General features: G+C 43.7%; 3 protein-coding genes across 5 annotated transcripts in view; 1 reads left to right on the forward strand and 2 right to left on the reverse strand.

The window, feature by feature from the left end:
• fam78ab (family with sequence similarity 78 member Ab) overlaps window positions 1-9058 on the reverse strand; it is a 13191-nt gene extending 4133 nt beyond the window's left edge. The window contains exons 1-2 of one of the 3 annotated variants that reach the window (XM_079523804.1): window positions 8906-9058; window positions 7595-7898 (exon numbers count right to left, since the gene is read on the reverse strand). In XM_079523804.1, the coding sequence (XP_079379930.1) occupies window positions 7595-7857 (263 nt within the window). In that variant the 5' untranslated portion in view covers window positions 7858-7898; window positions 8906-9058. Of the gene's footprint in view, window positions 1-6128; window positions 6217-7594; window positions 7923-8905 lie in introns of those variants that run through there. The other 2 variants (XM_079523805.1, XM_079523803.1) reach the window with 2 other exon arrangements.
• LOC306939671 (carboxyl-terminal PDZ ligand of neuronal nitric oxide synthase protein) overlaps window positions 1-27801 on the reverse strand; it is a 450703-nt gene that overhangs the window by 103694 nt on the left and 319208 nt on the right. The gene's annotated exons all lie outside the window — the stretch shown is intronic.
• On the forward strand, window positions 11058-18359 carry LOC306939642 (inactive phospholipid phosphatase 7-like; the record flags this gene model as incomplete). Its single annotated transcript, XM_079524278.1, has 2 exons — window positions 11058-11595; window positions 17971-18359. 2 exons carry the CDS (start codon window positions 11058-11060, stop codon window positions 18357-18359), a joined length of 927 nt encoding a protein of 308 aa, XP_079380404.1.

Genomic DNA, 27801 nt, shown 5'->3' on the forward strand with positions numbered 1-27801 from the left:
TTAACCACTTCAATCCGAGAAAGCACCCGCGTCATTCTTTATTTTAGCGTTGGCTATTCAAAAATAGCAGATTTACAAGCTCAATGCGTGTCACTTTGTGCCACGTTGAGAGCTTGTACATCTGCTATTTTCACCAAATCTTGTTGATGTTCAATTCTCTGCAGCGTCCCCAGAATGTGGACGCTGCAGTTCAAGTAGTTAAAGGACCACTTCACCACTTTTCAACTAGCCTGGGGTCCACCTATGCTTTCGTCATCATTAGGCAGATTTTTTTTAACAAGATTTTTTTTACAAAAACGTTTAGATTTTTAGTATCATGAGAACGATGGCTTCCATTTTTGCATTGCAACTTTTCAGGACTAGAAAGCCTGCGGTTTCTATTAGCTTGGATTCCCCATCGATGATGTCACTGGTGGACGGGTTTCTGAGCTGTCCACAGCACTCCTATGAGACACAGACTGAGTAGAAAACTAGAAAAAGTGCCCCTCGGGGCACAGGTCTCCACCAGGGTTGTGGCCTCCTGGTGGCGCTATAATAGGCCAATGTGAAAAGGGTGCCATTTCTTCATACGCCTTTGATGGCAATTGGATGTGTTTTGCAAAAATAAACCTGTTGGTGGCGCTATAACAGGCCAATGTGAAAAGGGTGGGATATATTCCTCAGCCTAGTAAGAAAATGTGTGAAAGATTTCACGTAAATTGCATGCTGCGTTCATGATTTTAGGCTTTTGTTCAAAACGGGGCAATCTTGCAAACTGTGAAAGCCAATTATAGCCAATTAGGATGGAATATGAAATATCGGACAGATCCGACTTGAGCACATGACCATAGAGATACTGTGTAACGATTTGTGAGATTTTTGGACAGAATCTGGAGGAGTAATATCCAAAAATGTGTTTTACAAAAGTCGGCCTCCTGGTGGCGCTATAAAAGGCAGATGCGGAAAATGCAAGTCAAAGGTTTGTCCTTGGCCTCTAGGGAGTGTGCATGCAACGTTTCACGCAGATCGGTGCAGTTTTAGGTAAAAAATGTGAAAAGCTGCCTCATGGTGGCGCTATAACAGGCCGTTCTGGAAAATGTGGGGCAGAGGTTCATCGTTGGCATCCAGGGAGTGTGTGTGCAAAGTTTGGCATCGACCGGGTTAACGGTGCCGGAGATTAGCTGGTAACAGACGGACGGAAGGACGGACACACACACACACACACACACACACACGGATGGAGTGCAAAACATACTCTCTCCCCATGCCTTCGGCCTGGTGGAGACAACAAATGGTGCCATTTTATCATTATTATATGAGGACCTATTATATGAAGATAGGTTGAAAAGTGGTGAAGTGGTCCATTAAGAGTGGAGGAACGCACGCACGCGTGAGAGAGAGAGAGAGACAGAGCAAGAGAGAGAGAGAGAGAGAGAGAGAGAGAGAGAGAGAGAGAGAGAGAGAGAGAGAGACAGACAGACACAGAGAGAAGGGAACTCAGTGTTTATGGTGTGTTTTGAAGTCAGGACACGTATTCAGAGCCAACCGACAAATCATCCACAGAAACAACCTGAGCCATTTTGTCCAATTACACTTATTACAGCATCCTGAAAGTTTGCTTCATTTAAATAACTGGCATTACGTCCGTGGGATGAGAGTCCCAACAGAGATAAGCAGCACTCTTGTCTTGCCCCCGTAATCATTTATGTATGTATGCATTTACTATTTATTTATTTATTTTCCTCCAATTTAGTCTTTAAGCCACGTCCCCACAGTGTCTGCCTTGAAACTGGGAGGTCGGGGGTTTGATCCCCGGGTCGTACCAAAGAATGAGCAATCGCGCCTGTCACAGACATGATTCACTTCATCCAATCGCACACTCCAATCACACACTTCCATTTTCATACCGGCTATTTAAACTGGAGGTTTGGATCGTTTTGGATCTGCTGTTTAGGTACGGGGGGATTCGGAGTCCCTGTGGTTGGGACTCTGGGACTGATGCGATTGATCTCAGTACCTAAAAAGCAGATCCAATTCATTGCCAAATCATAATAAATATATTGCTCATTTTATATTCAATAAATATATATTCCATCTATGAGTTGTCCTGACTGAACTATAAAAACGGGACCCAATGCCTCCCTGCTAGGCACTCTGCGTCAAGGGTTGGATTGGGGACCGGGGTAAGTCCCTGCGATATACTAGCGTCATGTCCAGGGGGTGTACTTGTACATCAAACTGCCTCACGCAGCACACTACAGAAACCCCTATGGACCTCGTGGCTCGGCAAGGCTTACTTTACTTTTCCCCCACACTCGCACCTTGTCGCTGCCGGATGGACACGTATGTCCAAAACCATTACGTTCCAGGAAATGGAAAAAGGAACCTGTGTTCCAAATGTTCCAATGTAGTTTTATTTAGTCACAAGCTCTTGTTAATACTTTTCATTGGTTAAATATTTTTTATAAAGCACACATAGCCGATCTACAAACTCACAACGTGTCACATTTCGACACGTTGTGAGCTTGCAGATACAGTAGGCCATTTTTGTTTCTTTTGTGTCACACTGTAGTAGGATGAAGTAGGGCGTTAAGTTACGAAACAAAACCATAACAAGTTGAAATGTGGATATACAAGGTTTCTGTCTGGCAGCAACGATGAATTCCCTGACTCTGACATGAACCCTAGAGTCTCTATTATGTCATTATAGGCAAACAAAATAGCAGTGTTTGGATGGAGTAGCAACAAGGTGTTGCACTGTGCCGACAATATAAATCATAATGGGAATTTTTGAGAACATCAGCTGTAGACAATACTGGACATAGTGTAGACTATGGAAGGGTTTTTTACAAAAGGAAAATGTGATTTTGTCCGACAATTTTGCGGGCAGGCAAGGATTGTTCTATCATTCCAAACGAAATGTCTGAAATCTGAACAATATTAAGACTGCTACTATACTCTCATTTTCTTTAGGCCGAAGCTCCTAAAACACCTGTTTTATTTTTCTAGGATTCAATACCATGAGAGACATACAGTATGTCCAATTGTAGCTGGAACAATTGTATACAAGATACATTTAGAAATATGGTTCTTTCTCTCTCTCTCTTTCTCTCTCAGTTTTCCTATCTCACTCTCATAAATAGACACAGCTAGACTGGGAGGGAACAGTGTGTGTAATCTTTGATGTGCAGCCCTGTAACATCTTCTGTTGCAATGGACGTAGATAAGGTGTATTTTGGACATGCATCAACTTGTGGTCGCCCACTACAGGATGTATGGCATTGTTTAACACGAGTACAAATTTCACACACCACCATCTGTCAAGTTTCATCACATCCATCACCACAATTTGTATAGTATAGTTTGCATTACGACCATGTCAGGGTAAAGGCTCATACATAGTCTGGATTTTCGGTGGTTAGGTGACCACCGAACTACAACATGATGTCACGAGCCGCGGTGAAGAGCAAACCACCGCCACCGCTCCAGCCCTTCTCTCTGTTTTTACTCACCACCGCTCAACGTTATTTCAGCTCAGGTGGTCAGCTCACCACCGGAGCGGTGGTCACCTCACCACCGAAAATCCAGACTATGAATAGGCCTTGAGTCAGGGTTTCTTTGCATGGTAATTGGAAAACAGTGCTGGGTGACCTTGTAGACAATTAGGACACTATAGGAAGGCACTTGACAATGGAGTTGTTTTGATCTTTTCTATAGGGCAGGCAGCCGTTTGAAAAGGTTAGCACTGCCATTCCGTAACTGTTTTTAGTGAATACAACGTTATTTTGTCCAATCTAACTGTGGTGGTTAACCTTCTCTTCTATTGTGACATGCATACCCTGTGGACAGGTGGGTCCATTAGTGCTAGCCTGGTGGAAATGTATCTTTTCAGGCTCTACACTCAAGATATTGACCATATAACATTGGGCTGATTTTGAAGTAAACTAGCGAACACACACAATACTATTTTGTGGCCTCGAAATACTATCACATGCCCACGAATGTACTTGAATTCGAGGCCATTATAGTTATTATAATTTTTTTCTCTCAATGGCCACTCCGGGGCTCTGTAAGAAGTACATTTAAAAACAGAAAAATATATATATTTAATATATCAACAAATTGGTTAATTGAAAAATTAGGATCTAATTCAGGCCAGCATTTTTCCCATTTGAGCTCTTATTTTGAAAAGCCACATTTCCAGTCTACCGGAAGTGAACATAACCTAGGAAGCTGAACGGAGCCTGGACAGGCCTTGTTTACAATATGAATCCAAACCGGCACTGGAGAGCTCCACATCGTCGGCTCTGTGCCGTCAAAGAAACGTTGTTTTGACCAAAAAAGCCATCTGGGACAAGGAATAGGAGATACAGGCGATTGAAAGAAACATATAGAATGGATTATTATGGCGACGACGACGATCTAAGATGGACGATCCAGTGCTGTGACAACAACATAGCTAGCTAATCGGCTAACGTAAGTAGCATTATGGCTCGATCGATCGAATGCACTATAAAAGCGCAATTGCCATTAATCAACGGCAATGGCGGTAAGCGTTGTATCAAAAAATACGCTTCAATTGACCTACATCTACGGAAATGGCGCTGAAAGAATTAAGCATTATGATATACTGTCACTCAAGGGTGTCATGGAAAAAAAGTGAAATGAGCAGATATACAAGCTCACAAGGCATCGTATTGTGAGCTTGTAGATCAGCTATTTTTTACCCTTTTCCCCCCAATTTTGTCAAGTCCCGCCCCTGGTTGTGCTCTTCGCACCCATTGGTTGTTGTTTCGTTGTTGGACAAAAATCCTTTCTCTCCATCCACTACCATTGAAATAACGTGTTTTTCAGTTGCTTCGTATTGATATTCTGTGTGTTCAATTCTTATTTTAAACTTGGTGTCAGTAAAAAGGAACATCACAGGCGCAGCATGGTGACTGGGCATATCATGTTTGTTTTTAGTTTTCTCCAAAAATGATGTTATAGCAAATTCAACATAAACAAGGCGGAACCAGGGCTGGAACAAGTCAGAAAGAGCCTGCTGGTTAGTCAGTCAGGGACCAATCAGAAGTCTGACAACGGGTGAATTGATTCCTCCCCACACACATTTCTGTGTTCACTGCTGTTGTATCCTACTGACTCACCTACCAGTGAGGAGCCCCCACCGGGAGGACGTAGAGCCTTCATTCTACTCCTCTCGCTCACCACACCCTGCTAACAGGTGTCGCCCCATCCCGTAGGATTACTAGCAGTGACTATTGTCACCCTCCCTGCCCGGCTTCCCTACTCTGAACATGGGCCAATTGTGTTTGTGTAGGGGTGGCAGGGGCTCAGGGGTAGAGCGGGCGGTAGAACAGCTGGACGGGAACCGTGAGGTTACCAGTTCGATCCCGGGCTCCACCTGAGTTAGTGTCGAAGGTGTCCTTGAGCAAGACGCTGAACCCCTAATTGCTCCCAATGTGCAGGTTGGTGTGTGAATGGGTGAATGTAATACACAATCTATGTAAAGCGCCTTGGATAAAGGCGATATAGACAAGCCAGATGCACCACAGTGGATTCGAACCCACAACCTCCACGGTGGCTGGGCAGGCACTTTATCACTGCGCCACCCGAACCTCGTATATTTCTATTTGTTTATTTATTTTTTTATGTTTGGAAAGTTTTCACCCATGCCCAAAATGGGAATCGATTATTAATAGATTCTTTTTTATTTTTTATATTTTTTATATTTTTTATAATCGGTTAAATTGATTAGTTTGAGTTACTGTTGACGCCCTTCCTACAAATGATATGCCTGTCACCAATAGGACAGGTCACCAATCAAATATCAAAAGTCACCTGATGGCTACTGATTGCGCTCTAAGCCAGGGTCACTCTCAACTTTGACCAAGGATATGCTTCTACGTCCACCAGCGGAGTGATTTCTATTCAAGCTCACAGAGCTTGTAGATATTTTTGGCCAAGAGATTGGTGTAGAGGGGGGAAAGTGAGGGTAAACATAGACCCCTGGGGACCCCCAATCAACAAAGAATTTAGGGTTTAAGTGGATAAACTCAAATGTATTCTGTTCCTTGATTCTACAGTCAAAGCACACGAATACACCAACTTCTTTTATTTGTATTTGTATAAACCTATACAGTACCAACCTGTAGTAGCTATGTCTACCAATGAAGGAGACAGTATTCTAGCTTGGCCTTCAGTGACTGTTTGGATTGCTTCAAGGATTAGCTCAAACTAAAAGAAAGACATAATAAAAGGTGGGATGGGTGGGTATAGGCACTGGGATATCAACAATTTTTTTTTTTAAAGACCAAGAGAAGTCACACTAATTGTGACAGGACCACACAATGTTTGCTTTGTTTTTTGACAGTTTCATGGTGTTATGTTTTTTACTCCTGTTTCTCTCTTCTGCGTTACATACTGTAGACAGTGTATGCTGTATGTGTGTGCATGAATGTCTATGTATCTTGGATATATGCAATGACTGCATATAACCCTGGCATCCCTCTTTTGGGCACATTTTCATAATGTTAAAAACATACACTTTAACCCATTTTGGGCGGGAACCCCCTTTGGTGTTTTAAACATTACGTTATAATTTAGCTATTGAAAAATAACAGATCTACAAGCTCATAGCGCGCCACCGAGTGGCGCGCTATGAACTTGTAGGTCTGCTATTTTTGAAAAATCGTTAAAATGTGCCTCAAATCTTTCAAAAAATTGTCATGATTTAGAAAACTTTTTTTTTTAAATTTCGACGTCAGGCCTAAATGGGTTAAAAAGAAATGATAGCCTATCTACAAGCAATGGGAATAATGGGTTAAAATGGGTTAAAAAGAAATTATAGCCTATCCAAGCAATGGGAATTTAATGTTTGTGTAGGACGAAAATAGACGAGTTGCTCAGACACACATACTGTATGACGTAAATTCTCCATTCATTGTTGAAATTTAATGTTTGTGTTGGACTAGCATGGACAAATGTATATTAATGTGGGGGTCCCTGACATGAAAATGTTTGAGAAACTGAACCAAAGTACAACAACCAATCATATCAACTAATCATGGACCACAATGGAAACAAGCCCCTGTGGCTTTTTGTCTTTTTTGGTACATTTGTGGTAGCCTTTGCATATAGACTTTTTGACTGTGTTAACAAACGTGTTGTTAATCATTCATTAATTAATTAATTAATTAATTCATTCATTCATTCATTCATTCATTCATTCATTCATTCATTCATTCATTCATTCATTCAATCAATCAATCAATCAATCAATCAATCGAATTCGACTGATAGACTGTTCTGTTTTGACTATAAAGAAGTGTCTATTTGTATACGTCTCTAAATGTTTTGATGAATTGAACATGGTGGACCCTCTTGTAAACAAGTGTAATGCTTAATTGGGTCGTCCACTCACAGTTAACAGTCTTTGTATTGAGTTTGTGCTTGAAATGTACTGTAATTCTACAAAATGTTAATAAATATTTCAATCAATCAATCAAAAACTTCCATCATCATCATCATCATCCCAGCATCACTATTAACATCATCACAAGGTAATCCGTATAGGCTAGAGAAGATGACAAATGTAATCATATCATATACTCACATCCCTTTGTCTCCATACTTATTGTAGAACTCCATGTGGTTGCACGCTTGAATCCAGCCAATGGTCCACGTCTCCTTCCCGGCCACGGGTGGCACCAGTACCCGAGCGAAGGCTCTGAAGTGCGGCGTCCGGTAGCGCAGCACCACGCCGCTGGACTCGTCGATGCTGGTGGGGTTGGAGTCGATGGAGGAGTTCACCTCGAGCACGACGATACTCTCTCGGAAACTCTTGGGCTTACACCTGATACTCTGGATACAGCCCATTGCATTAAAGAGCAACACAATCCACAACAACGTCCCGAGGTCTGCGGGAGGAGAGAGACGCATATGGAGAAACACAGCAGCTAAAGTCACCAGAGTTCATGGGTCCACATGGTTTGTCCAAAAAAAATGAATGACCACAAAAAAAATCAAAAAGGTGTGCGATTCATCATATTAGGCATGTTTCAATCAAAAGCCATGCATTCTTGCAACCCGCGGCCGTCTCTTTTAATCCGATATAGGCCTACATCGGAAGAAATGAAGAGCTCAAATACTAAAAGAGAACGGGATTCTTCATCATGACATTCACAGTCAGCATGCTTTCAGGGCTGTAAAAATGCCACTTCTCAGTCAAGGGGGGGGAAAGGCGCAGGTGCAACTTTTGTTTTCCGCGTATAGACTATACCGAAAGAGAGACAGAGAGAGAGAGAGATGTGCACTCGGCTGTGTAGTGAGGTCCCTCGACCTTCTGACAAACGTGCATATCTTGGGAACTGGGTGTAGGTTCAGCACTTCTTTGACTTTGTGCTTAATTAAAGAGAGCCACGTTAATTGAGTCAACTATTTTCAGAAACTACATTATAGGCCTATCTTGACCGACGTCGTAGGTATATATTTGGTCATTCAGTTTAGTGCATGTCATCTCGAATGTTATTATAATGTCATGCTAGGCCTGCTATATAGGACAAGGAATGCATCAGTCTCTCCTGTGAGTTATATATATATTCCTCAAATATTCTCCAGTGTGGCCAGGGATGTTTACGACAAAAAAAAAGCTGTTGTTACTAAAAGTGGCATTTTTCAACTGCAAATTCAAACCACACTATAGCGTTGTAATGTATTAATTCCTATATGAGCCAGTTGGCTAAAAAAAAAAGGCTGGTAATAGGTATTCGTTTCTTAACTCGATTCATTACAAAAATGTGCGGATTAAAAGGGTCACGAATTCCAAATGTCGTCTAGCCACCATAATCACAACATGCAAAGAAGTCTAAAGCTATTTAAAAAAAATCATAATAATAAATAAATAAACAATTCACGGGGAATTCACCAATTTCACGCGGCTATAGGAGCGATCCTCGGAGACACTCCGCGTCCCACCACCATCTGGGTGAGGCAACGGTCCGGCGGCTCGGACAGTTCCTCCAGTCCCTCCTAGCTGCGTGCCTCCTGCGTGGTGGTCAGACAGAGACGGCTCATTATTCCCTCATATGATCTCCTCGGTCCCGTTCCGTATAACAGACTGCAACATGCCGCCTCGATCTGTCGCCGTAAATGACTCCAATATAAAGGTCCCGCAGAGGCAGCATGTCAAACGGCATGGATGGATGAATGATCCGCGCTCGACTTCTAATTTAAAAAAAATAAAATAATAATAATGTAAAACGAACGCTGACAAGACAGTCAGTCAGTTGATCCAAAGGCAACCGGGTCAACTTTAGTCCCTCCGACGCCGGGGTCCATGCCTTTATATATATTCTAAATGGACCGGGCTTTAGCCTAAATGAACGCAAAGCCCCCCTGCATGCTGCCGCTGCTGTGAGTTGTCACATAATTCGACAACGGCCCTTCTTCACTTTGTGTGTGAAACAATCTACCTATAGCCCAGATAGATTCCTGCACGGACACACTGTCATTCTGTGTGCTCTTGTCGTCCCATCTCGCGGCCGCGGCAGGTTCACCCTCCCTCCCTCCCTCCACGCATGCATCGGTCTGTCAGCCGGATCGAGCAGCCAGCCAGCTCTTTTATTAGAAGTACCCTTGAGACGACACTTCCGCTCTGCGCGCGTGGGCTGCTGGGAATCGTAGGCAACTGGGGGGGGGGGGGGGGGGGGGGTCGCAGTCTGTGGTTCTGAATGATGTGTCTATATAGTCAAACTGGAAGAGATATATAGGATGCTGCAGAAACAACGGAACGCACGTTTTGTAAGCCATAATATGACCTAGCCTATAGGCTATACTTATAAATGCTGTGGAGTGTGGACGTTGTTTAGTCTTTGCGCTGCCATTCGCCAGATTAGATATGGTATGGCATAATGGCAAATACACTTATAGGTATCAATTCACATCCGTTGCATTATATAAGCCCAAATAGGCTATATATCCCAGAGGACCCAGACTCAGGCAGGGCTCTCTTTCTGTGCAGGTGGAGCTGAGCGCACCGTATACTCCAGTCAGTGTCGCTGTCCGTTCGGGTTTAAGCACCTTGGACAACTCCCGTCCCGTGCGTGCACTGCGTAAGAGCCGCACGCTGCCCCGGGCACTTGAATTGGGATTGTGCGTAAACTATACGTCATCTACGGGGGAGGAAAACAGATGCGGCACAGACAGAAAGAACCGTCGGCTCGTTTCATCCTCAGCGAATAATAATAATTGCCTATAATACAGTAGTGTGTGGGGGCTGCTAACGCTGCTTCTTCGAAGTTTGTGCTTTTAGGAATGTCGGTGAATAGAATTCCTCACGAAGTTTCTTTGGATTTCAGGGGGATATATTAATGCAGGCGATGAGCGCACGAGAGAGATTTGAGCGATGACTTTCGCATCGCATCCTTCAGGTATGGCTACAGATGATGACATTATTAGCCTCATATGTTGTCTTATCTAATATTGCGTGTGTGTGTGTGTGTGTGTGTGTGTGTATATATATATATAGGCCATACGTTTCTTTGGATATATGGAGGGAGAGTAGCCTATATAGCTAAAGCCGAGCTATTTGCAGCATAGCCTCACGCAGCAACTAGGCTATACAGCAACACAGCACCTGTCATTTGGACAGCGCAGTGTGTGACTGTGTGCGACGCTAATGGTGTCACGGAGATGCTGATAATGTCATTTTTATGTCCCCACTGTGTGTAGATCGCGTTGTACTGGATTGGCCGAAGCAGATGCCACTCACCAAGCCCCTCTCCATGCCTGCATGGGGGTCGCCCTGGTGGTATTATAACCAGCCGGGCCATCAGCGCACATTCCAGCCCGTCTAAATATATCTTACTCGGGCCACGGGAGGGGAAGGACGGGGCGAGAGAGAGCCTGCAGCTGATATATCTTTGGACATTTCTCACCGTCTCGTGTCTTCTTAGAGCCCCAGTTTTATCTCCTTATCCCCAGTTGTATCTCCTTTATCTCCTTAATAAAAGACTTGGCTTTTTGTCGCGGCCTGATACTATAACGCCGGCACCCACCTCCCCCCTCCCCTCACCAGAATGCCCTCGACCCACAGTTCGAGACCCAGGGCGCGGGACCGAAACAACGTCCTGACCAGGCCCGAATTCATGTCCCTGAACCAACCCCTGCGAGGCAGCGGTAGCGGCGGCGACAACAACGGCCGGGGCGGCGGCGGCAGTGGCGGCAGCGGCGGGGCCACGGGCCGGCGCCGCGGCCAAGCCAAAGCCCAATCGAGCCAGGAGGAACCTACCGGCAATGGCAGCAAGGACAGGAATAACAAGGAGCCGGACGGCGGCGGAGCTGCTGGCGGCGCCAAGATTCCGGAGGAGGACTGCATGCAGCTGAACCCTTCGTTCAAGGGGATCGTGCTGGGCTCGCTGCTCGCCATCGACATCAGCCTGTCCAAGCGCATGGGGGTCTGCGCCTACACGTCGTCGCCCTGGGGCGGCTGCCGCTCCATGGTGACCCTGCTCGCGGTTACGGGGCACGGCATCACGTGGATCATTGGCACTATCGTGTGTCTCACGCGGAGCAACACCCTGGCAGGACAGGAGGTGCTGGTGAACCTGCTGCTGGGTAAATATAATGCCATGCACTTGATCTGTTGTTCGTCTTGCTTTCATTTGTTTTTGTTTTTGTTTTAAAACGTAATGCAGTGGCTTTCAAACTTTTTATTTCAATGACCCCCGCAGTTTGGTGTACACACCATAACAGTGCTGGTTACCAAACTCTTTCATGTCAAGGACCCCCAAATTGACACTCGATCATTAGCCCACAGACCCCCATTTGAAAATGTCAATAAGGACCCCCAATGCTCCATGCAGGCCCCATCATAAGAGACGATTTTCACGGTTCTATAGCAGTGATTTTCAACCATTTTCATTCCAAGGAATCCCCCCCCCCCCTTTGAATCGAAGTTAATTTAACTATGGTTCCACTTGTACACTCTCAGAGTTACAGTCCCATAAGGGTCCATTTGGTTCCTATAACTATCATTTAGCTGAGGACCGCCTGGAATTCCATCAAGGACCCCTGGGGGTCCCCGGACCCCACTTTGGGAACCACGGAACTATAACACACACACTACAGACCCCTATAACCGTGTGAGCATTTCAGAGTTACATGTCAGACCTGTATGTGGGACTTTGGTTCCTTATAGCTATCCATCATTTAGCAAATTAGCAGGGGTCAGCCCAGTCAGGGACCCCCATGGAAACCCCTCGAGGACCCCCTAGCTGGGGGTCGCCAGACCCCATTTGAGAACCACTGGTGTAATGTACAAACTTGGTCACTAAGCTATATAGCAAAGTCTTCTTCAACAGCCTAAGTAGGCCACTGCGTCTATTCAAAGTGTGTTGACATAGATTAGTCATGCGGGACCTCTAAATATACTCGTTTTTAGGTATAAAGTATCAGGCTGTTTGTGTTTTAACATTTGGAGAGAGAGAGAGAGAGAGAGAGTGTGTGTGTGTGTGTGTGTGTGTGTGTGCGTGTGTGTGTGTGTGTGTGTGTGTGCGTGCGTGCGTGCGTGCGTGCGTGCGTGCGTGCGTGCGTGCGTGCGTGCGTGCGTGCGTGCGAGCGAAATCCCTAAATTCTCTTGAGAGATAAAAGAATGACCTCAAGTGGCTCCATCCCATTCTGGACGGGAACCCCTTTTGGTGTTTTAACTAAGCATTATGTTATACTTTAGCTATTGAAAAATAGCAGATCTACAAGCTCTACGAGCTGGTAGGTCTGCTATTTTTTTTTAATCGTGAAAATGCGGCACAAATCTTTGAATATATATTCTTTCAGAAGACTTTTTTTTTTATTTCGACGTCAGGCCTAAATGGGTTAAGCACCCCGAAACTGGGTAGGAACGAGATCATATGAACTTCCCCTGGTTGAGTACCCATGTGAGCACCCTTCTCTTGGCAGCTTATTAAGCAAGTATTTGGGAACAGAAGCATCTATATTCTAGGATCTTGAAGATGCAGAAGTCCAGAGATACTCTCTAAGTGCAGCAGTCAGCCTTAAACCTGATTAATTATTCGTCTTTCGATGATATCGCATGCTGACACTAACCGACCTACGAGCCCACAACAACGCGCAACATCCACAATGAATGCGCTGCGATAATTAAAACTCAAAAGAGTCATGAGTGCTGTTGGTGCCAACGCATGCCGAGACATATACGTCAATTTTGGATGTTGTCTTGCTGGCTGTGGGGCATTGCCATTCTGGTAGTTTTCTGGCCTCATTCACACGTACCAAACACCAATCAAGCAATGTTTGGTCGTTCTTTTTTGGGCCACCACAATGCTTTTCCAATGGGAGTCACATGGTTTGAGCAAACATTTGTGTTTGATTGCTGATTGCTCCCCCCTCATCAAACAAAAATGTTTGGTCAAACCATGTGACTCCCATTGAAAATGAATTTAGAGCAGCAATCAAACAGCAATCAGACATCACACACGGACCGAACATTTGTTGTGTAGGTGTGTATGAAGCCTGAGTGGTCAAGCTCAATGAAGAAAACTATACTATGCCTGAAGTGGGCCGGCCAACCACAGCACTTCTTTCCTATTGGTCGATGGGCCCGGGTAAAGTTAACCATTGTTGAACATACATTATACCACAGGTCGTTTCGAGGAAGCAATCTGATTGGTTGAAACAGCCTTATAGCCGTGGGTTAAACCAGCACCATTCACCACCTAATCAAAACAAAGAATTCAGCTGCTCTGTTCTCCCAGAGCGCTAGCAAACTCGGTGGCTAGGCTAGCTAGTTTCTTGGGACATTTGTGGTTGTAGTGACTACATCTGTCATTAAAAAAATATATTCTTTCAGCGATTTTCTTAGTTTTAAGGGTAACTGTTGTATAATTGCAATATTACACTCGAGGGTGTGGGTTAACGTGATTATTGCCACTTCAGTGATGCTTGCGGAACTCGACTTCGTCTCGTTCCTCACCGCATCCCTGTCGTGGCAATAATCACGTTAACCCACACCCTCTCGTGTAATATTGCTTAATTGGAAAGTCTTGTGTCAAAATGCCACAACTGCGCACGCTCCACCTGCTTACTGAACTAGACATAGTGGTAGACACTACATACCACGCCCTTGTAATAGCCGTGCACCTGGGTACCTCAGGTGCACCAGGTTATTCTAACGAGCCACCTGCAGAGAAACCAGAGAGTCAGTCACACACACACACACACACACACACACACACACACACACACACACACACACACACACACACACACACACACACACACACACACACACACACACACACACACACACACACTATTCCACCCCAGCAGGGCCAATAGGGTATATGCACAGCACACAGAATAATTCTTTCCTACTTCCGGGCAAGGTATATGAAAAAGAAGGTACGGTCACCGACGTCATTTTTGCTATTCCAGTGCCACTCAGTGCCTTCGCTCGCGTCGCGCGCAGATTGTCTGTAGACGGTAATTTAACATTGGGAGTGTCCGTTTGAAATGTCTTGTCTTTGCATTGACTTTGTATGTAACCGCGCTGCTCTAACTATCCAAGTCTGAACACACCTTAATGAAGGCTCTGTTTCATTCTGGTAAAACAGAGTCAGGGTGCTGCTTAGTATAGACCATATTCACACGGCAGCCATGTTGGGCATTCTGCATTGAAAAAGCGGGGTGGCAATGGGGTGGCATTTCATTAGCTTAATAGCAAGATGGCTGCCATGTGAATATGGTGAATTGTGCATGTTGGCTCACTGGAAACACTGCTACACCAGTGGGTCTCAGAGTGTCCTTGAATGGGTTTCAAAACTGAGAGCGGACCCATACGGGTCCATTTGTACACTCTAGAGTTATGAGGGTCCTTGAAATGAAAAAGTTTGAGAACCACTGTACACTAAATGGAACAGAGTCTTAATTTGTATCATTGTTGACACCTGTGAAGGAAGTAGGGAAGGGGCCTGGAAGTAGGAAGAGTTCTTTCCAAAAATGGCTGCTGTGCGTCTATCCTTGTGTTTGATGGAGCCCCTGGCCACTGCGGAGGGTGTGAACTCCAGGCTCCATAGTGGTGGGCAGGAACTGTTCAAGTGTGCCACCCTAACACCGCCACAGAGTTTGACTGCGAAAACAGCTTAAAACAGCTCCTAATCTAACTTAGTTATTACTATTATTATTAACTATTTGAACACTCACTAAGCTCATTAACCTGTGGTATCTACAGTAAACCATGAAACTACAACCTCTACACTCCGGCATTCACGTGTACTGTAGTTTTACTGTAAATTACTGGTGCACTACAACAACTACAACTTGACACACGTGAAATTAGAGCATTTTGTTTTTGTGTTTAGGAAGCAGCTGAGTCTATCAGAGGTGACACGTTGTTTGTAAACAAAAACAAACTTGGCAGGTGTTTTTTTCTGTCTCATTGTTCCTTTGAAGGGCACCAGCTGTCCTTTGAGTTGACAATATGATGTGTCATCACTTGGCTCCTATTCCGCTTTAGTACTGCTGAGGAGGCAACAGCTGTGTCACCCCACAATAGTGACATTTTTAATGTCCGTAAAGCAGTAATAATTCATAATGTATTCTCTCAGTGTGTCACACACCAGAATGTCTTATTTAAACCACCCATGCAGGCAAATTCCAATGATTAAAAGAAAACTGTCAAGCAGTGTTCATTTTGACAGCAAAGTTTGATTTAGTTTAGCCAGTCTTTTGAATAGAATTCAGTTCATATTTTAGTCATGTCTTAGTTTTAGTCTAGTTTTAGTCAAATAAATTAAAGATTTTAGTCGACTAAATGTACAGTTTTGGCATGGCCTTGATGGCTGATTTTTCACATGCTGAAAATAGCCGATAGAAGCTCGAGTTTGTAGATGATCTGCTATTCTCAGAGTGCTACAAATCATACAGTGATTTGTCTGTTCTACTGGATCTCTTCTCCACTCGTCCCCCCCTAACATTTTACTCTAGTTTGTATTTGTTGACGATATTGTCAATAAATGTATTCATCATAGCTTAGTTTTTATTTCATTTTTATGTAGTTTTCGTCAGTGAAAAAGGGTAGTCGAAAAGACATTTTTCATCACAGTTTAAGTCGACAAAATTAACACTGCTGGAAGGACAAGTCTTTTCATTGGTTCTCATCTGGCTACGCGAAACTAGTGTACAAAACTACAGATGGAAGCAAATGGTTCCATTTGTACAAAATATAATCGATCTACATCCTGACAAGATGTGAGCCTCTAGATCGGCTATGATCTGTATAAATTTGGCATAAGAGGACAGCATAGTCTTATTTTGCCTGACTGCTGACAACCTTCTTGTGTACAGTGGGGTTCAGAGGTCGAGACAGACAGACAGACAGACAAACATGAGCAGAAGTGAAGGCTAGTGATTGTCAGGGTATTTTTAGCAGTGCAATGGAGCTACACATGTTACTTTAACTCTGAGAGTGTAAGCATGGGTTCTTACTGTCTTATGTTTATATACTCCCAGAGACACTTTCTCATTTTACTGTGTATAAAAAGCCACCTGAAAGTGGATATGTAGAAACTATAAAAAGATAGATTGGCATGTTATATGCCAAGACCAGCAGTATTGCTCAGCATTATATACTCCACTAACAGTGCGTGTGTGTGTGTGTGTGTGTGTGCGTGCGGCCGTGCGTGTGTGCGTGCGGCCGTGCGGCCGTGCGGCCGTGCGGCCGTGCGTGCGTGCGGCCGTGCGTGCGGCCGTGCGTGCGTGCGGCCGTGCGCGTGTGTGTTTGTGTGACAATAACAGAGCAAACGAACCATCCACTTGATTACCGTATAAGCTTTTCCAACTACACACTTCCATCGCTGAATAGTACTGTATAAACAGATACTGTCCTCATTCCAGATCATGCACCATGAAAGATGGGGGGTGGGGTTTGGTAACACATACACAAACACACTCTCTCTTGTCCTCCTTCCTTCTGTCAAGCATTGCTGAGGCCGCAGAGCTGGTTCTCATGACTTTCATCATGGCGCTCAGTCCGATACGTACAAATGACGGGATAGGTGAATTGGTCCCATGTAACAGAGCTCTGAGTTTAAGCGGGGTGCAGACATTGTTTTAAGTTCAGTGCGAGATGCAGTTTCAGTTCTTTTGTGTGGAAATAGTGAAACCTTTTGTTTTAGGACAAATACGCTTGTCATATAAGCAGACATTCTGAGAGAGATTGCGATGTGTTTAATGGGGGACATTGGGGAGAAGTGAGACTTTGAAAATAGTTGCATGTTATCAGGGTGCATCGCCATGCTAGCTCAGGTGGACATTTTTGTCCACCACAAGCTAGCGGACAATAGTATTGCACAATGGACAATAATATTACTTACCAGAAACACAAAGAGATAGGCCTGAATGACCACAACAGGTCTGTAACTCTTATGGTTAATTTGGTTCTATTTGTATACATTCTCAGAGTTAAGGGGGGTTCCTTGCAAATACAACATTTGAGAACCACTAGTACTAGTTGGACTCCTAATATGCCATAGTGTCGTAGTAAATAAGTGTCGTCATACATATCCTGAAGAAAACCTGGAGACTTGGCATTCAGTAATTGGGTGTAAAAAAATAAATATTCAAACATTTTCCACGGACTAGACCAAGTCTTTGCCATGGACACATTTTGTCCTTTCCGGACATATTGATGACACCTGGTTAAAACCCATTTTGGGCGGGAGCCCCTTTTGGTGTTAGCATTATGTTATGCTTTAGCTATTGAAAAATAGCAGATCTACGAGCTTGTAGGTCTGCTATTTTCGAATAATCGAAGAACGACTGACATCCTGACATAAACTGTCAGGATGTAGAAGACATTTTTAGAATCTGATCTCAGGTCAAAATGGGTTAATATCACTATTATGTCTTACCTGTGCAGATCTAACAAATCAACATCTCTCTCCCCCCAACCCCCCCCCCACACCCCCCTGACAGCCCTCCTCCTCAACATGCTGACCGTGGCCGGAGTCCAGAGGCTGATCAAGCGCAAAGGGCCCTACGAGATGACGCCGGGCTTCCTCGACTACGTCTCCATGGACGTGTACGCCTTCCCGGCGGCGCACGCCAGCCAGGCGGCCATGGTCTCCAAGTTCCTGCTGTCTCACCTGGTGCTGGCCGTGCCCCTCCGCATCCTCCTGTACCTCTGGGCGCTCCTGGTGGGCGCCTCGCGGGTGATGCTGGGGAGACACCATCTGACGGACATGGTGTGCGGCTACGCCCTGGGCCTGTTCCACTTCAGCCTGATGGAGTCGGTCTGGCTGCCCTCCAGCACCTGTCAGACCCTCATCTCCATGGGCACCCTGAGCTGGAGCCCCCTGGGCTGAGCCCTCTGGGGGGATACTAAGGTCTATGCAAAGTGTGATGAATTGTATTTGAAGCTCTCTCTCTCTCTAACCTAGTTAAGGTATTATGGAAGGGCTGTGAAGTTTTCTTTCACGAGGACAGAGCTTTCTACTCCGAGACTTTGATTCAGCAGTAAGCCTTCACGTATAACGCCTCCTAAAGACCTCCAACACCACCGACACGTTTTCTCTGTGTGGTTGAAGTTCGTTTTTGTTGATTGAGGTCAAACTGAAGGTAACCGTTATATTGGCAGGGTTAGATTTGCTGCGGGGGTCGGAGAGGGAACCATGCCTATCTCCCTCTGATCATTCATTTCAGACTAAATACATGCATTTCCTTTCAAATATGTATGTTAACCACATTAATGCTGGCATCCCATTTTAAAGTAAAATGTGTTAAAACTGCACATCTACATCGTGATTCGATGCGTTGTCAGTTTCTATTTATAGAGGAGTACTGTGCCTAAATTAAGAACATGCCCCTCTGCTCAGTTTCTTTGTTCTTTCTTGAACCCTGTCCATTACTAATGAATCAATACAAGTACACACAAGATAGTTTATCTTCTGATATTTGCATAAAATACAATCAACATTGTTATTGCTCTCGTTTGCTGGTACTCTGTAGCCTATGAGTTCCACACTCCCATCCTGTGCCTCCTCCCAATTCACTATTTCATTTCCTCTTCTCCTTTTGCTTCTTCCTCTTTTTGGTGAAGAAATGTGCTGGGTAAGACCCCCCACAGGCTTGATAAGCAGTACTGCCCGAAGCTCATTAGCGAAATATCTCCTCCTGGATGAGCGGAGATTCACACTTTTCTGATTTTGTGTTCAAACACTGGAACATATGGATTGCAGCTTTAATCTTTCCCCCCCGACATGTTACTGCTTTCATTTTAGGCTCAATATTAGAATTAGAGAGGACAATATCTGAATAATCTAATAATAAGAACAGTGAATGTGATGTTACTGTAGGTATGAATTTAATCTATAGGAATAAAAACGAATGTCTTTTGGACATTCCCAGGTGTCACTTATTGGCATGACAAAAAAAAGGTCTCTATTTAGTCTGCTCAAAACTACTACTCACTAATAAACGAAACATATATTTGAAGTTACTTAAGTTGTCTATTTTGTTAACTATATTTGTTAACTACAACCAGGTATTTTTGCTACAGTGTACAGTGTTCAGTGCCTGCATTATAATGATAATTTCTGCTTTCTGCTAGTGTGCGTGCGTGAGAGCGTGTGTGCATGCATGTGTGTGTGTGTGTGTGTGTGTGTGTGTGTGTGTGTGTGTGTGTGTGTGTGTGTGTGTGCGTGTGCGTGTGCGCGCGTGCGTGCGTGTATGGACAGAATCATTATTTTCAATGATTTTAATGATTAATACATTTGTATCAATCCTATACTTATGTTTAATGCATCCATTAACTATGTATGGATGGTTACTTTTAACTTGTTTAGTAAGAGCAGAACCTTTGCACACCTACAGATCAACAGGAAAAGACCATAGGCTTACTAACGTAGAATAAATGACTCTTTTGCAACCCCATCTTCTTCACTTGCAAATACCAATACTGTATACCGTCGCTGTCAAGCAGACCCATTCACTCAGTGCCACGTGATGCCTTTGGACGCCTTTCCTGTGACGCCCTCGTTGCCAATGGCGCCTTTGGACGCCTTTTATTTTTATTTTTTTATATATATATATCTTTTTTTTTTCTTTTTTTTTAAATCCATATTTTGAAATTTGCTCTAATCTGCATGTCAGGTGATGACATGCACATTACATGCACAATAGAATTTCATTTTCTTTCTTTTATTTATAATGGGCTTCGGCGGCAACGAGGGCCAAAACTGGTGTTCACCAGGTGGCACTGAATGAGTTAAGACCTGAGGCCGTGTCCTCAGCATTTTCGGAGAAACGTATGTTTCTATGTCAGTGGTGCTCAAACGTGGTCATGTCAAGGCAGCCCATGTCACAGCATTTTGGCAGCCACCCCCCAAAGATTGGAGTTAAACAAATGTTCGCTTTAAAATAATATTATTATATTCACAAATTCTTTTTTAGCTCATAGTGCAGAAAGAAGTGACTGCTATGAGCTTGCATATCTGCTATTTTTGAATAGGCAAAGTATATAAAATAATACTTTTTTAGCTCAATCTAAAATGGCACAGATGCTTTCCCAGTCCTAATGCCCTATACTACTGCATCGCGAGATTTGTGGCGCATTGCGATCTTGTCGATCTGCTATTTCTGAAATGAGAAATCCGTTCCATTTCCTGAAAAGCAACAGTTTTGTACATAGGCCTACTGTACATAGGCCTACTGTACATAGGCCTACTGTACATAGGTTTACTGTACATAGGCCTACTGTACAAGGTTTACTGTACATAGGCCTACTGTACATAGGCCTACTGTACAAGGTTTACTGTACATAGGCCTACTGTACATAGGCCTACTGTACAAGGTTTACTGTACATAGGCCTACTGTACATAGGCCTACTGTACAAGGTTTACTGTACATAGGCCTACTGTACATAGGCCTACTGTACAAGGTTTACTGTACATAGGCCTACTGTACAAGGTTTACTGTACATAGGCCTACTGTACATAGGCCTACTGTACATAGGCCTACTGTACAAGGTTTCCACACGACGACGACGATATTCATTTGTAACGGGAACAACGTTTCAGACATCTGATGAAGGTCTATGTATCGAAACATTCCCATTCCCCAACAATATGTTTTATTTTTTATGGAGAAGACAGTGTGCAGGGGTCATTTCTTCTACAAAAGCTGATTATTGACAACAGAAAGAAGCTTGTCCTATGGCTTTTGACCGTTGTGATAATGTTCAGCAGTCAGGGTACTGTGGTACAGTATATATGCATTTTTGGATACATCAGCACGTATTTCTTTTGTACAAAGATAAGTAAATCACGTCTTCATCACGAGGAGTTTTCAATCTCCGCATCTCACAAGAAAAATGTAATTGGAGAATCTCTGTAAAATGTGGAATGCCTTCCTTTAATATTTGTTATATTTTGCATGCTCATAAAGATGACATTCACCGTTATGTATATGGCTTTGTCTTCATTTGTGCAATCTTCGTGGTAAGTGCCTTAGTGAATACATACATCGATGTTGTGAATAATTTAGATTCATTACAGATGTCACAATTTAGGCATTGAGCAGACAGTCTTATTCAGAGCAAATGGCAAGTGTGCGGTCAGAGTAAAGCCCAAACCACACCAAAGAGTCGCCATGCAACTCCTTGGCTCCAAACGGTTGCGAGGAGTTGCATGGTGACCCTTTGGTGTGGTTGTTTTTGCCATTGAATTCAACCAGTTGAATGACGTGGGATGACGTGCGTCAACGTGCAACAGGACATATCACACCGCTGGGACAACGCTAAAACCGTCTCGGCCCTTTGGTGTGGTTAGGGGCTTTAGGCCTAATTGATGTGATTCATCGTACAACAGTGTTGTGTGCCAAACAATTGCTGACCTATACTGCTCAAAACGCATACCAGGAGAAGACATTAGACTACAGTCTACAGCAGTCAGTGGTTCTCAAACGTTTTAACTGTCAAGGACCCCCATAACTCGATATCTGAGAGTGTACAAAGGGAACCAAATGGACCTGTAGCCCCATTATTAGGCGGTACTGGTTGCCAACAGCCAGGATTGAAGTTATGACGTGTGCTCCAGGAAAGTGATGTCCAAACATGTCCATTCAGTTGAAGTATATTTATTAGCTGCCAAAGCCCTATACTTTTACATATAAATAAACATATAAGTCAAAAGAATATACCGGTAGACAATGAGCCCTCCAAACACAGTCTAAAAACTGTTTGCCTTTGCATGTCAGCAACACCTGCACCTGATTAGGGCCAGGGTTAAATACCCCTCCCTGTAACCATGGCAACCAAGGCCTTGATTGGCAAGTCCTTCAATGACAGCACAGAATAGATGCATGACTCAAATGGCTCTTACAGGACCTTTACGGTTCATTTGGTTCCATTTGTATACGCTCTCAAGAGTTACAGACTTAAGGGTCCATGTAGGACCCTTTCAGACCCTGATGGTCCCTGGACCCCACTTTGAGAACCACTGGTTTACAGTATAACTGTAGTGTCAACACAATTTGAGCATTTTGTATTCATGCACTGTCCAATATTGTTCAATATATAGAAAATATACGCTTTGCTTTGTTTTGTGTCAATTCATGACACCTCGATGTAGCCTGCACTAAGTTACATTCCTGGTAAATATAAATGTATTACTTCTTCAAATTTCAGTAAACGTGATATTAAACAAAATTGCATCAGAATTAAGCCGAAGGAATGAACTGAGTAACACTGAAGAATGAGTGTGTCTAAACCGTTACAAAGCGACGATTACTTCACAGCCACAACCAGACACCAGTTTCCTGTCATCGTCTTGTACCAAAAGGACACGTTGACAGGAAACCGTAGGGACATACAGTAGTGGTGTGTGTGTGTGTGTGTGTGTGTGTGTGTGTGTGTGTGTGTGTGTGTGTGTGTGTGTGTGTGTGTGTGTGTGTGTGTGTGTGTGTGTGTGTGTGTGTGTGTGTGTGCAGCCATCAGCAACGTGTCGAGAACAGGAACCGAAATAAGTCATCTGATAAGAAAAGCTGACATTACAGTTCAAGCATGGAGAAACATCAAAGGACTCCATGATTGCATCATTTCCTGACGCTCTCGCTGCCACCTTATACTTGCATCTCAAGTGCTTCATCTTGACAAAACGTAGTGTAAAAATCACATCTGTGTGAACCGTGGTGACCGTGCAACTCCCTCTTTCTTAAGCCCAAACCACACCAGTTTTAAGGTCAACCACGCCAATGCAACTCCTTGCAAACAACTCAAGGAGTTGCATTGATGTGGTTGACCTTTAAACAGTTTTGTCCCAAGGAGTTGCAACTGGCGTGGTTTGGGCTTTAGAACATCGTTTGAACACCGCCCCCTTCTTTTTTTTTATCTCTACACCAAATCTCTTTAATGTGGGAGTTCTGCTCTGGTTTTGGTGAAATAATGCGTAGTTCCGGTCATTTTGTGGGGGACACAGGGGGCCACACATTAAAAGTAAATGTATTCACAAAACTACCGTCATTTGTATTGTTGACCTATTTCTACCATATCATATAGTGCAACTTTCGTTCATTTTTTACCCCTGTATAGCACGGAACTATGTTTTTTGTGTCCATATCACTATACGCCCAAAATATCGTTCCATGTGATAGAGGGGTCAAAGATGAACGAATGTTGCACTAATATTTCAGAAATATGTCAACAATACAAATAAATGACGCTAGTTTTGTGGATTAATTTACTTTTAATGTGTGGCCTCAGTGCCCCCCACAAAATGACCGGAACTACTTAATATTCACCAAAACCAGAGCAGAACTCCCACCACGGGACTCAGGCAATCAATTAATACAGTTGCAACCACCATATCAATGGCAAGTATTTCATACAACTTAAGTTAAAAAAATGGTGAACTATCCCTTTAATGATTCTGGAATCTGGATCCAAGATGGAAGGGACCCTGCCGTTTGTGTAGTGGCACAGAAGCTTATTAACAGGGTGAGTTCAAACCCCACTCAAGTCTTTACTTTCAAGACCGATTTCAGAAGAAGAAAACCAACAAAAAAGCATTGTGAATTGTATGGAACCAGTGGCGCAGTGTGTTAGGACGCTGCCACATGATCGGGAGATGGTGAGTTCAAACCCCACTCAAGTCTTTACTTTCAAGACCGATTTCAGAAGAAGAAAATCAACAAAAAAGCATTGTGAATGGTCTGGACCCAGTGGCTCAGTGTGTTAGGACGCTGCCACATGATCAGGAGATGGTGGGTTCAAACCCCACTCAAGTTCAAACAAACAAATAAAGGTCCAGGTTGCAATCCCACCCCAGTCTTTACTGTGACACTTTGCTTTCCACACTGACATCAAGTAGCACAGAAAAGCTGTGTTGTAGTAACCATCAGTTAGCTCAGTGTGATGAAAGTCTGTCCTTGGGAGCCACAGGTCCAGGGTTCAAATCCCACATTAGGCATAACTGTGACACTTTGCTTTGCACACTGACTTCCAGAAGGACAACTTTAAAGCAGCCCAGAAATTCACCATGATTGTTTGCCGGTAAGTGGCCCAGCGGATAAGTCTGATGATACCCGTAGTATACCTAGTAGAAGTGTGCCGGTTCAATGACATACTCCTAGTAGGCGGTGATGTTTCAAATCACCGACACCTAGACTAGGAGTGGCCCAGTGTATAAATCAGATGATAACCATAGAGTACCTAGTAGAATTGTGCCGGTTCAAACCCGACATACTCCTAGTAGGTGGTGATGGTTCAAATCACCGACAACTAGAGTATGAATGGCCCAGTGGATAAATCCGTAGAATACCTAGTAGAAGTGTGCCGGTTCAAACCCGACATAGGATGGTGCTGGTTCGAATCACCAACACCTAGAGTAGGCGTGGCCCAGCGGATAAATCAGATGATATCCATAGAATACCTAGTAGGATGGTGCTAGTTCAAATCACCCAACACCTAGAGTAGGCGTGGCCCAGCGGATAAATCAGATAATATCTGTAGAATACCTAGTAGGAAGGTGCTGGTTCAAATCACCAACACCTAGAGTAGGCGTGGCCCAGCGGATTAATCAGATGATATCCGTAGAATACCTAATATGACTAGTAGGATGGTGCTGGTTCAAATCTCCAACACCTAGAGTAGGGGCAGACCAGGTTAGATAGGGGGAGAATAGTTCAAGGGTCAGCTAAAGTGGGGTCATGTTGGGGAGGGTAGTTGAGGTGGTCAGGTAGAGTAAGTCAGAGTGGGGGGGGGGGTCAGCTAGGTGGAGAGTGAGTCAGGTAGGAGGAGAGTAGGGGTCAGGTAGGTGGGGGGGTCAGGTAGGAGTAGGGTGGGCAAGTAGGTGGAGAGTAGGGGGGGCAGGCAGAGTAGGGGTGCCAGGCAGGGGGAGAGTAGGGGGGCAGGCAGGGGGAGAGTATGTAGGGGATTCCTTTTCAGGCAAACATGTCCACCGTAAGATTAACCTAAATAGGTTTGAATGGGGATTCTAGGTGTAAGTATGTAGGAGTAGTAGCATGCCAAAGTTATAATTTTTTTCGGACGGCATACTATTTTCATCTTTTTTTCAAATCCTCCAAAATCACAAAAAACGACATGCTATAGTATGCCGTCCGAAAAAAATATATAACTTTGGCATGCTACTAGTCCTACATACTTACACCTACAATCCCCATTCAAACCTATTTAGGTTCATCTTACGGTGGACATGTTTGCCTGAAAAGGAATCTTTGAAATGTTTCATAGTTTTAGAAATATAGTGCTTTAAATTTGAGAAATTTATAATGGCAGATAGTGGCACGTCAAAATCACTTTCACCTAGAAACTCCATTCACACTTGTTATAATTCAGCTTACTGTGGAGACACATGCTGGAACTTTTTACTTTGAAATGTTTTGTAGTTTCTGAGTTATTTAACTTAAAAACCCAATGCATTCTCAATGGCAATAGCACAAACTTTGGCATGCTACTAGTCCTACATACTTACCCCTAGAAACCCCATTCAAACGTATTTAGGTTCATCTTACGGTGGACATGTTTGCCTGAAAAGGAATCTTTGAAATGTTTCATAGTTTTAGAAATATAGTGCTTATAAACTTGAATAGGGGTCAATGGCATATTTTTGCAAGTAGAGATTTGAGTGGGGTTTGAACCCACAATCTCCAGATCATGCAGCCAGTGTGCTAAGTCACTGATCTACTTGCTACCTGCCACAATGCAGTCTGCTGTTCTTGTTGAGTACAACATTGATATTTGTATCAATAATATAATATAATATAAAAAGTGTGAATGGAGTTTCTAGGTGAAAGTGATTTTTTGACGTGCCACTATCTGCCATTGAGCCCCATTATAAATTTCTCAAATTTGAAAGCACTATATTTCTAAAACTATGAAACATTTCAAAGATTCCTTTTCAGGCAAACATGTCCACCGTAAGATGAACCTAAATAGGTTTGAATGGGGTTTCTAGGTGTAAGTATGTAGGACTAGTAGCATGCCAAAGTTTGTGCCATTAATCCGTTTTCTTATCAAGTTGAAGGCATCCCGGATTTTGTTGAGGGTGAGTTGGGTGTTTCACGGTTTCTCATCAACTCCATGTTAAATCACCCAATTACCCCCCAACGGACACTAGCCATAAACCTAACCCTAACCCTAACCTTAACCCTAACCCTAGTTGTCTGGTACCAGATTGGTTACCATATAGTACCAGAACAAAACAAACAAGAAAGCACTGTGAATTGTCTGGAACCAGTGGTGCAGTGTGTTAGAACGCTGCCACATGATCGGGAGATGGTGAGTTCAAACACCACTCAAGTCTTTACTTTCAAGACCGATTTCAGAAGAAGAAAACCAACAAAAAAGCAGTGTGAATTGTCTGGAACCAGTGGCGCAGTGTGTTAGAACGCTCCCACATGATCGGGAGATGATGAGTTCAAACCCCTCCCAAGTCTTTACTTTCAAGACCGATTTCAGAAGAAGAAAACCAACAAAAAAGCAGTTGTATTGTCTGGAACCAGTGGCGCAGTGTGTTATGACACTGCCCCATGATCGGGAGATGGTGAGTTCAAACCCCACTCAAGTCTTTACTTTCAAGATCGATTTCAGATGAAGAAAACCAACACAAAAGCATTGTGAATTATCTTGAACCAGTGGAGCAGTGTGTTAGAATGCTCCCACATGATCGGGAGATGGTGAGTTCAAATCCCACTCAAGTCTTTACTTTCAAGACCGATTTCAGAAGAAGAAAACCAACAAAAAAGCAGTTGAATTGTCTGGAACCAGTGGCGCAGTGTGTTATGACACTGCCACATGATCGGGAGATGGTGAGTTCAAACCCCACTCAAGTCTTTACTTTCAAGACCGATTTCAGAAGAAGAAAACCAACGACCTATCAACCAACACATTCAAAGGCATATCAATCCCATTAATCCGTTTTCTTATCAAGTTGAAGGCATCCTGGATTTTGTTGAGGGTGGGTTGGGTGTTTCACGGTTTCTCATCAACTCCATGTTAAATCACCCAATTACCCCCCAACGGACACTAGCCATAACCCTAACCCTAACCCTAACCCTAACCCTAGTTGTCTGGTACCAGATTGGTTACCATATAGTACCAGAACAAAACAAACAAGAACGCACTGTGAATTGTCTGGAACCAGTGGTGCAGTGTGTTAGAACGCTGCCACATGATCGGGAGATGGTGAGTTCAAACACCACTCAAGTCTTTACTTTCAAGACCGATTTCAGAAGAAGAAAACCAACAAAAAAGCAGTTTGAATTGTCTGGAACCAGTGGCGCAGTGTGTT

The sequence above is a fragment of the Electrona antarctica genome (genome assembly GCF_951216825.1).
Source record: "Electrona antarctica genome assembly, chromosome: 16".
NCBI lineage: Eukaryota > Metazoa > Chordata > Actinopteri > Myctophiformes > Myctophidae > Electrona > Electrona antarctica.